The sequence below is a fragment of the Sander lucioperca genome, chromosome 22 (assembly GCF_008315115.2).
Source record: "Sander lucioperca isolate FBNREF2018 chromosome 22, SLUC_FBN_1.2, whole genome shotgun sequence".
In the NCBI taxonomy this organism is placed as follows: Eukaryota; Metazoa; Chordata; class Actinopteri; order Perciformes; family Percidae; genus Sander; species Sander lucioperca.
Genome location: NC_050194.1, coordinates 21,041,195 through 21,051,184, shown reverse-complemented (window position 1 = coordinate 21,051,184; position 9,990 = coordinate 21,041,195). Strand labels below are relative to the sequence as shown.

Genomic DNA, 9,990 nt, shown 5'->3' with positions numbered 1-9,990 from the left:
CCTCTTTTTTGTTGTTTTTACATCCAGTTCATCCAGTCCAAACAAACACTTGTCCTTTCACTTCCACAATATGGCTCCATCGTATTGTTATTTCAGTCTCCATCAGTGCAGACTCTGCATTGACTTGATTTTGTCTTTTAGGTACATCTACTATATATATATATATATATATATATATATATATACTGTATGTATATATATGTATGTATATATATGTATGTGTATATATATATATATATATATATATATAGATATTTATATATACGTGTGTGTGTGTGTGTGTATTTTTAAAGATTATTGTGACTTTGTACAGAATCAAAGAGATTACCATTTGATTGTGTTCAAAGAAAAGTAACAAAATAAAGGAGGAAATATGCAAATAATTCAAATAGCAAAATAAAAATGAATAGATGATGCAGAGAGTATTTTATCAACTGGTGAGAGAAATCTACACTGGCACAATTCCACACATTAAACAATAAAAAAGTGCTCCAAAAAGTCTATAGTGTTGTTCCACATGTATCCAGGCTGACGAAAGAAAAAGAACACGTAAAAAAGAAAGGAAAAGAAAATTAATTGAGCGAAAGAAAGGAGTAAATGACTTGATTGAGTTGACTGCGCGTTTCTGTGTTCTCCTTCAACACAAGTTGGGTAGATATTTCCAGAAACTTTGATGTCCTTTTCAGCATTTTTCACACAAAGGAGGAGAAGCCAGCGATTGGGGCCCGCGAGCCAGGGGCTAGGCTGCTGGGGGGCCTGTAAAGGGTGCTGTGCTGGCTGGGGGGGTTGGAGCTCTGCTGGGAGGGGGTGGGAGTCCGGCTACCTTTGGGCCTGAACAGGCTGCCTTGGCCCTGGGGTGGGCCCTGGGGCGGGCACTGAGGCGGGCCCTGAGGCTGGCCTTGGGCTTGCTGAGGCTTGGGGCTAGGTGAACTGAGCTGGGGTGGCAGTGGAGGTAGAGGAGGCAGTGGCGGTGGGGCGCAGTGATCCGGGTCGCCCGACTCGGACTCAGTGTAGCTGTAGGCCTGTGCCCGGGATATGCCTTTCTGTTGGCGGCGCCAGGAGTTGTAGTAAGTGGGGTCGCTTATGTAGTGGTTGACGAAGGAGTGGGTCTTCTGTCGGTTAGGGTCCACCTCGTACTCACTGTCGCTGCCCTGTGAAAAAAGAAAATAAAGAAGAGATATTATCATGGAGACAGCATGGGATGACTCTGTAGTGTTTCCATGTGGAGCAGTTAGAGATGCTGAGACTATAAATGTAAATGAACATGAAGTTATTGAATTATTCTGTGCAAAGTCATCAATTCACAATCATCCCTGTCAAACAACACACCCATGCACACACACTTACATTTACAACACAGCACAAGAACACAAAAATGGTCAAAAATGGTCAAAGCATGGTTACGGAATGGATGACTTGTTACTGAAGCGTGCATTGTTAACGGACCATCAACACAAAATAGCAAAGGTCAGTTTATCTTCAGGACTTAATCAGTATGTTCAGGATCTAAGATCTTTGTATCCACACCACGCCAGCAAGGTTTGGTGTTGTGTAGCAGTGTACCACATAAAACCTGTAATGGGAATCTGAGGGAGAGGATTGGATGGGGACTAGCAATAGGAACCAGTCACCTATCAGGCTAAAAACATTCAAAGCAGGCAGCCACAGGAACCTCACCAAATGCAGTGGAAGTGTATGTAGGCCACCTGTCCCATATGAAAACACCAGCGCCTCCTATGGGTGAACAAAACAATGGTTTTACAGTACATCACCATAACAGAATGATTAAAATGGCCCTGTCATGATGATGATCATATCATACATATGTTAAACATATAGGTCCTCTGTGCCATTCTGGGTGAATGATGTGAAAAGCTAAAAATAAAAAGCAACATAGGTTGTGCAGTGCATTCTCAAACATAGAAAGTGTGATTTGGGGAGTTAATTGGTAATTCTTTAAGTCAGTTTGAATTCCCTTCAAGCCATCTGTACAGAAATGACAATAATCCTCAGCACATTCTTGTCACTGACACTCCACCTTGCTGCTGGCTGTGCTGGAAACGCTATTGTATTCACGTCAAGTAACATTCCATGGGTCAAACAAAAAGCAATGTGATCATTGAACACTCGCTTACGGTCAACTAATTGCATTGAAAGCAAGCTGCCAATTGGCTAGCCAGCCTGTGATTAATCAGCGGGCCACAAAGAACTAATGCACTGCCGACTTTGCCAAAATTGTCGCTCAGGCTAAAGGCTGCTTGGAGTATGCATCAGGTGTATTACAAAAGTAAAGCAACAAAGGCCTCTTTTCAGAACTGAACACCGCAGAGATGGTGCTGATAACTGCGACTGTCTCAGGTTCTTGCTCACTCACTCCTCATATTATCATGTTCAATCTTCCTATACAGAAACATGGCTGTTACCACACTCTCGAAGGATACACTCCAGAGCACAGCTCTTAAGTACAGCACATATGTGATACATATGGCAGTAGGCTCAGATTTCCCTCAGCCTTCAACATGGTTCATGTCTCACATGCCAACCTCCTAAATAAAGACTTTTCCTTTTTAGTTGTCAGTAGAGTTTATAAATGTCCAAACAGACGATGCTTTTGTTGATTATCTTCCTTTTTTTTTTTAAATCTTCTTTGGTTCTAAACAAAGGAAAATGATCCGCTCCCCCCCTACTCTTATTTTTCCACAAACTAATCAAAGGCAGACATTGTGCACAGCAATGTTTGGCTCAGAATTCAGTTCATCCCAATAATCATACTTTTAAAAAACTTTCTTTTACATTGTTATTCCTCTCAAATAGGACAGTGGGGTGTGAGATGCATCAGTGGCTGCTGTGCTTGTTGTCCATTTGTAATATTGTTAGCCAGTTGTAAACACTTGAGGCCAACCAGTGTTGAAAAGCATTCCAGCCATGCCAGCGTGTTTAGCAACACAACACAATAACAAGATCCATTCACAGTGACCAACATGACATGCTGAGCCACTTCAAGGGGCATTACCTCACGTTAAAAGAATTAACACTGCATTGAGAGATGAAACACCACTCCAGTGTGTGTGTGTGTGTGTGTGTGTGTGTGTGTGTTTGTGTGTGTGTGTGTGTGTGTGTGGTAGTAGTTGGGAAAAGCGAGTGCAGACCAAGTGTTGACACAGTGAATTTCGTCCTACCCCTGCATGGCTGTGAAGTCTGCACAACAGATGTTCTGACTCTTGAAATGTTCTATGTACAAGTATAAAGCAATCTGTCCCCCTTTTGCTTCATCACCAGTGCTTGACAATTTGCCTCTGGGACAGCACGGCCCGTGAAACAGCTCCTTACTTCAACTCACTACGAGCTAATTACTAGAGCTGAATGCTGTGAAAGAACCAGGCTTAAGGCATGAAATGCAGCATAGCACCTCAGCGTCAAGGGAACCACCATCTTCATTATGCACGGATATGTGTAAGACAGACACATACCAGCCTGCCAGTGACAATCACTAAACATTTTTTTTTCCATCGTTATGATGTTAAATTAAGCAGAGAAGGAGATAAAGGCATCTCTCCAATTAACTGGTGAAACCTCTTGACAGTAGTTTGTTTTATCATCAGAATAATAAAGTTGCCCTGTGTTCCTGTTTACAAAATTGCTAACATCGTAGGAGGGAGAACAATGTGGGAGAGGGGAAAAATACAACAATGGATGTGCATTTAATATAGGCCAAAATTACCATTTGGTGTAGATAAATTGGCCTTTATCGGCAAATAGGGCAGGTGTTCGGACAATCTATCTCTTGAACTTTGACCTCAGTCTAGAGAGTTCAACTGAAAATGGCATATGCTGTCATATCAGCGTTTCTTGTTTATCTATATTTATGCCTACAGTTTTTCCGCAAAGCACCTTATAATTAACGTGTTAAAAATTCTTTGTAAATAACTTTTAATTTGACTTTCCTTTGGTTTATATAATGGCGTGAGACTGAAACTACAATCTCCTGGCAGACAAGGCCCCCCCATCCCCCCAAAATTGACGCATACCCCAATATACGACAGAGTGGGTCAGTTCTTTGTCCTTGAGTTATGGATTATTGCAATGAGGAGGGGGAGAAAAAGGGGGCTGTCTATGTCACTCTCATTGATGAAGTGAACACAGCAGGAGTCCCCAGAGACAAAGGCAGTATATGTGGGGCTAGAGGGGGATTAAAAAGCCCACAGACATTCAGAGTACATACATGTTTGTGTGCTTTCAGCGATTTCTGTGTAGAAAAGAAAAGAAAAATTAGAGTGGAGAAAAAACAGGAATGGGGATGTTTAGCAAACTGAAATGCCTGCTGCATCAAAGTAAAGTTGAATTTTGTCATCATCAAGGCAGAGATATAGGCCTCTTTAGCAGCTCCCATCCTCTCTTAACTGCTTAATATAACTATGATCAAGGGATTTGAGATTTTGTTGGGCATTAGTGCTGTCCCAGACTGGTGTACTTTGATGAGAGTAATGCATGCATGTGCTTTCATCGCATTTCCCTACTGTTATTTTGTTTTTCTTTAATTTGTCACCCGTCTGTAGTTTAAGACTAAATGAGGCTAGTTTTCATCTCACAGTTCCTCAATTCGCCCACAATTTCTGTCTCTATTCACTGTCCTCTGTCACGTACGCCTTAAAATTATTAAAAACAAAATGTAATTTATTTGCGGTTTTTTTTGTTGCATAATTGGGTTATGACATCATACTTCAGACTGGGCCAGCGAAAACAAAGTTGTGCGTTGTCACGAGAGACAATCCAAACATTTCACAAAGTATTCTCGGTTAAGCCCCAGCCAAAAAAGAACAGTAGCCAGAGAGACAGGGAGTGGGAGGGTGGAAAAGAGTGAGACAGAGAGAGGCAGAAACGAAGGAAAGGGAGAGAAAGCATGTAACAGAAAGCAATACATTTTCATTTCTCTCCCACAGAATGCCACTCTCCAGAGAGAGCATGATCTACAATCCATCTCTGACTCAGAGATGAGATCATCTACTGTATCTTTGACTGGTGTCGGCCTTAAATGACACACAAAGAAGAGTGCCACAGAGACAACCTTGCAAAATGGGAAAGCCTATACTCTAAAGGAAAATAGTCAATAGGGAACTACCAGCAGGGGAGCAGAGCACTAATGGTAGCCTTGTTGCCTTGCCAAGTCAATGTTAGCTTTCTCCAAATCCCCTCTTGAGGAGGAGTACAATAGTCAACTTATACCTGCTGGTGGAGCCCCCGGGGATTAAAGAGGACAGACAGCACAATGTCATACTGATAGCTCAGGGTTATCCGCTCAATAAAACTTCAAAGAGCATTCCTGGATTTTTCCGAAGCACCATTGGGTGCTGATATGGTGGCCTGTCAGGGGCATGGCAGAGGAGCCCTAGGGAAACAGGCAGGGCTCTGTGTGGTGTAGCCCAACGAAGCCAACGGCAGCCCCTTTAATGTGCAGTTACGGCATTAAGGCCATGTTTGACAATACACAAGTGTGAACGGTAGATATGTCAGAGAGGTGGTGAAGTGACGAAATGATTCATTTGAGGGGATGTTATCGTGCTGTGAAAGGTCCTGTCTGTAACGATTCATTGTAGGGATATTTTCATTTGATCTGGAAATAGGATTTAGGTCCAGATAAGGCCAGGTGGGGAGAGATTTCTGGCTGCGGAATTCACACTAGGGAGGTATCTAGCTGAGAGATGTTCCAAGATAATTTGAGAAATGCCTAGAGGGAGGAATTTGTAGATAAAAGAGAACACTAAAGGAAGCCTGAAAGCAACGGAATTCAGGAGGATCAAAACCAGACTGCAAGATGTTTCACCCAAACCACAGAGAGCCGGGGAGGGAGGCGACATAAACAAAAACAGAAACAACATATGAATATAAGACATTTCAATTCAGATAAAAGAGCATGTGAGAATAAAGGAAAATCCCAAAATTAAACTGACTAAAGTCAGTAAATCAGAGACATGACGGTGGGCGGTACACAGACAAACAGAGATAAAGTCACAATTTATCAATTGCACCCACTTACTGGGCAAAAGCAGTTTGGCTCAGCACATGGCAAACAGCACAATTTACACATTCTAGCAATACTTGTTCATCTATCAGTGCTGACAGTGTCTGCTTGAAACACTTAAAAAATTCAAGAGATTCAAAACTATGATATTTGACTACATACACCACTAATGAGGCTAGGCTCTGCCACAGAAGAGGAGTGAATAGCCAATACAGTATTTAAGTTTCCCTCAGAGAGGATTTTTACTGACCTGACTTACATAGAATTCAGTAGGAAAGTTGGATAGACTGCCTGGCTGGAGTAGCAACTTCCAATACCTAACTATCTCTAAAATAAACTTTGCAGGGTGCATGTGCCCTCACCATCTTACATAACAAGTGCTGTGGCTGAGTGCAGTGGCCTGTATCCCAGGTGGATGTTTGGAGAGTGACATTCTCCACAGGTCACTGCCTGGTCTAAAAACTGCTTTGCTGCCAGTGAGCAGAGTCATTAATCTCTCATCCCTCCTTGTGCATTACTGTAGGTTTATCTTATGAAATCTGCAGGCCGAATGCATTCAGGTGAATGACAGAGAAAAGACTCAATGTGGACACTATGAACTGACACAAAACACTGTACAGCTGACAATGCAAAGCTGAATTCCCGAGGAATTCAAGGAAACGACGGTGTGCACACATGGACAGGTACAAACATGAAACAAATACAGACTAAATGTAGACAGACGAGGAACACTTTACATACAGAGACCATACATTATATAAAAAACAGAGTTGCTACTGTACCTGTGAGTCTGAGATTTCTGAGGGTTTTTCAGTCAGGCTGCTGCTCTCTGCAGGGATCAGGTCATTGTACTTTGTGCTGACGTCCTCGTCTGAATAGTTAAGACTGCCTGGGCTGGGCCTAGGAGGAGATCTGGGCAAAGATAAAGAAAGACTATCAGAATACAGAATATTTCAGTTGGTTGTTGTCCTTAATCAGATCATTTTGTTAATCAATTTGAAATTTAAAGGATACTTCCAGTGTATTACAACTTGGGTCTTTTTTTAAAAAGTTGAACCAAACTAAACTCTTTCTGCAACGCTGCTGTGGCCAATCTAGGCCTGTCGCGATAGTCAATAAATCAATTAATTGCACGATAAAAAAAATGAGCCACGATAATTCCCATTTGCATGCTTGTTTGTTTTCCTTGTCTCTCTCTCGCTCTCTCTCTCTCTCTCTCTACCAAAGAGACTGGATGACCACTCTCGGTTCCTTAGCGTAACGAGGAGTGAACCCTCTTGTCAGTCGCATGTTCTTTGTGTGGGGGGAGGCGGGATTCCTGGCAGAGAGAGAGAAACAGAGAAAACGCTAATTGAGAGTTGGAGCAGGGTTTCCCGCAGCACTTTGCAGTTAAGGCGCCGTCAAAAAGTATATGAGCGATATCCGCCGTGTTACTCAGCATCCTGTTTTCTCCCTTTCATTCCAAAGCACACAGTTGACAACCTGCAGGTGGAGACAGGCTCGGACATACACGCCGCTGTGGACTTGTCTCGCAAGCGGTTTCAGGAAAGTGGCTGCATGTGTCCGACAATGCACAGAACATTAACCGGTACAAGCCTACAGCTGTCCGCGGATACGGAGTGTGGAAAGTGTGTCTGAGGCTGACAGTTCACGGTGAACTGAGACTCCGTTACCTGCTTGTCGGTCAACAGTTAATGATCGGTTATTTAATTTCATTGTGCTTTCTTTTGGAAGGCCACTTACTAGCTAATTAATTAGCCTGAGGTAAACGATAGCTATCAGTAAACAGAAGTGATGTGGTGGCTGGTGTCTGGTGTGTGCGCCAGTTTTTGTGTGTGCGCCAGTGTTTGTGTATGTGTGTGTGTGTCGGCCCGTCCCCACAAAGCTCCGACCTGCAGACAGCAGAGGAGCAGAAGAAAGTAGCTGTACCTTCGCCAAAATGAAGACTGAAAAACAGAACTATTTTGATACAAACATTTACTCGCCATGTGGCAGATAGCCACATAGATATAGATTTAATTTATTAAAAATAAATTATTTAAATTTAATATTTAGTGTTTAATAAATAATTGTTAAATGTAGTACAGAGTCTGTAGTCTATCGCACAAACACTCGAGGAATGCTGCAAACATTTGACAGCCAGTACGAATTGCCTGGGAGAGCATACGTGTCACAAACGGCAATTCCACAACTCTACAACAGCATGAAAGACGACATACTAAAAGAGATCAAAGACATATTGTGGATATTTAGAATGTCTTCCAGTTCCAGTGTTAAATATTCTTTAGAAATACAAGTTTATTGATATTTGAAAAGGTGTACCTGCATTATTATGCCATTATCATTATATTAGATGAAAATGGTCTCAGAACGACAATATTATCGTTTATCGCAATAATTTCTGTGACAATTTATCGTCCAGCAAAATTTGTTATCGTGACAGGCCTAGGCCAATCATATAAGTGCAAACGCACATTCCTGCTAGATTACTTTGTAACTTTAATACCATATTTCTACTCTTTACTTCGCGTAAAATCCTGTCTCTTAGTATTAAAAACTGCTGTGCAGTGTTTTGGCATGTCAGAAGCATTCACATTCACAGATCTGTTACTCAAATTGGACTTCCTGGATTGTATTTCATCGTCTCACAACACCTTAAGCTACACGCCCCCACAAATGCAGCCCCTTGATTTCGCTCTGAACACCCACCCTCTAACTGCTTGTGTTTCTTGCCCCTTTATTGTATTAATGTTGCTGTGTACCTAGATCTCAGTTTGGTGATTACAATGCTATCATAACCAATAGAAACTATGGCCAAAGTTATGCAAATAAGACCCATGTGTTTTAAAAAATATTTAATATTAATTTCATATTAAAGCAGTTTCTGACAAACAAGCAAATTAAGCTACCCAATGACTTTAGTACACCCTCAGGCTCACTTAAGTCTGAGACAGTAAGCGCTTCTTCCAAGTTCAAATGTATCACCGTCTATCTGAGTGTGAAGGAGTTCAGCTTGATGAGAATCATGGGACACTCATGAGATAGCTCCCCGCATCCAGCCTCTCTGGGAAATAATAATTCCCCCTGATTCAATCCTTACTGTGGGCTGTGGAATGCCAAACCACTGGGCTCTTGTGACTGAATTATAAACTGAAATCTTGCGCTGCTCAAGGGGTCATCAAACAAATGGCAGCCTCAGGCTTTGCTCTGGCAAATGTTATCAGAGCCTACGTGAATGATTGCACAAATTAAAGTGGCTTCCTGCGGCTATCAAATATGTCATTCAGATTTATGTTTAAAGAGTGTAAGTGATAGGACTGAAAGAGGATCATTGAAGAGGTACTATAGTGTTAAGTGAGAATAGGGTCGAGGAGTGGTGTTGAGTGAACCTAAAAGCTGAAAGAAAGAGAAAGAAAAAATGAGGGCAGAGAAAGATGAAATACTGGAAAAACATTTTGGTGTGCTCTAGTCAGGGGTTCTTTAAGTAAATATGTGAGAAAAAAAAGCTCTAGGTGCCTAAGCTCTTCCGTACTTTCCACTGTCGCCGGTCCTGCTAAACAAACACCCATCTGTTTCTGCTGATTGGTGCTGGTTTGGCTGAGACCACTGGGACATACTGACTCCTGTTGACTTTCCAGGCCAGAGTGTCGGCCGCCAGTCGTGGCTGCGGCACACACACACACACACACACAAACACACACAACCACTTTACACATCGAAACCACATTAGCATTTTTCTAAATAAATATAAGTTGAAAGCATTTAAAAAATGTTGTGGGTTATTCCAGCAGTTTTCACAAGGGCTGGTATTTAGAGTGTGGTGTGGACAAACTGTAAAAAATCCCTAGGGAAATCACATAGCAAGCTGTAATTCAATTATGCTCAATGAGTTATATTAAACTAGAGTTAATTCACTTAACTTGAGTGGAGGAGTAAAACGTGTACAACAGAGAGCTACTTATATACGATGT

At 41.9% G+C, this 9,990-nt stretch overlaps 1 protein-coding gene across 6 annotated transcripts in view; it reads right to left on the bottom strand.

The window, feature by feature from the left end:
* Positions 1-253: 253 nt before the first annotated feature.
* Positions 254-9,990, bottom strand: part of sdk2b (sidekick cell adhesion molecule 2b) — a 290,162-nt gene continuing 280,425 nt past the window's right edge. For 4 of the 6 annotated variants that reach the window (XM_031314962.2, XM_035997324.1, XM_035997325.1 and 1 more), the window contains exons 44-46: positions 6,802-6,931; positions 1,678-1,734; positions 254-1,151 (exon numbers count right to left, since the gene is read on the bottom strand). In XM_031314962.2, the coding sequence (XP_031170822.2) occupies positions 693-1,151; positions 1,678-1,734; positions 6,802-6,931 (646 nt within the window). In that variant the 3' untranslated portion in view covers positions 254-692. The remainder of the gene's footprint in view (positions 1,152-1,677; positions 1,735-6,801; positions 6,932-9,990) is intronic. The other 2 variants (XM_035997326.1, XM_035997327.1) reach the window with 1 other exon arrangement.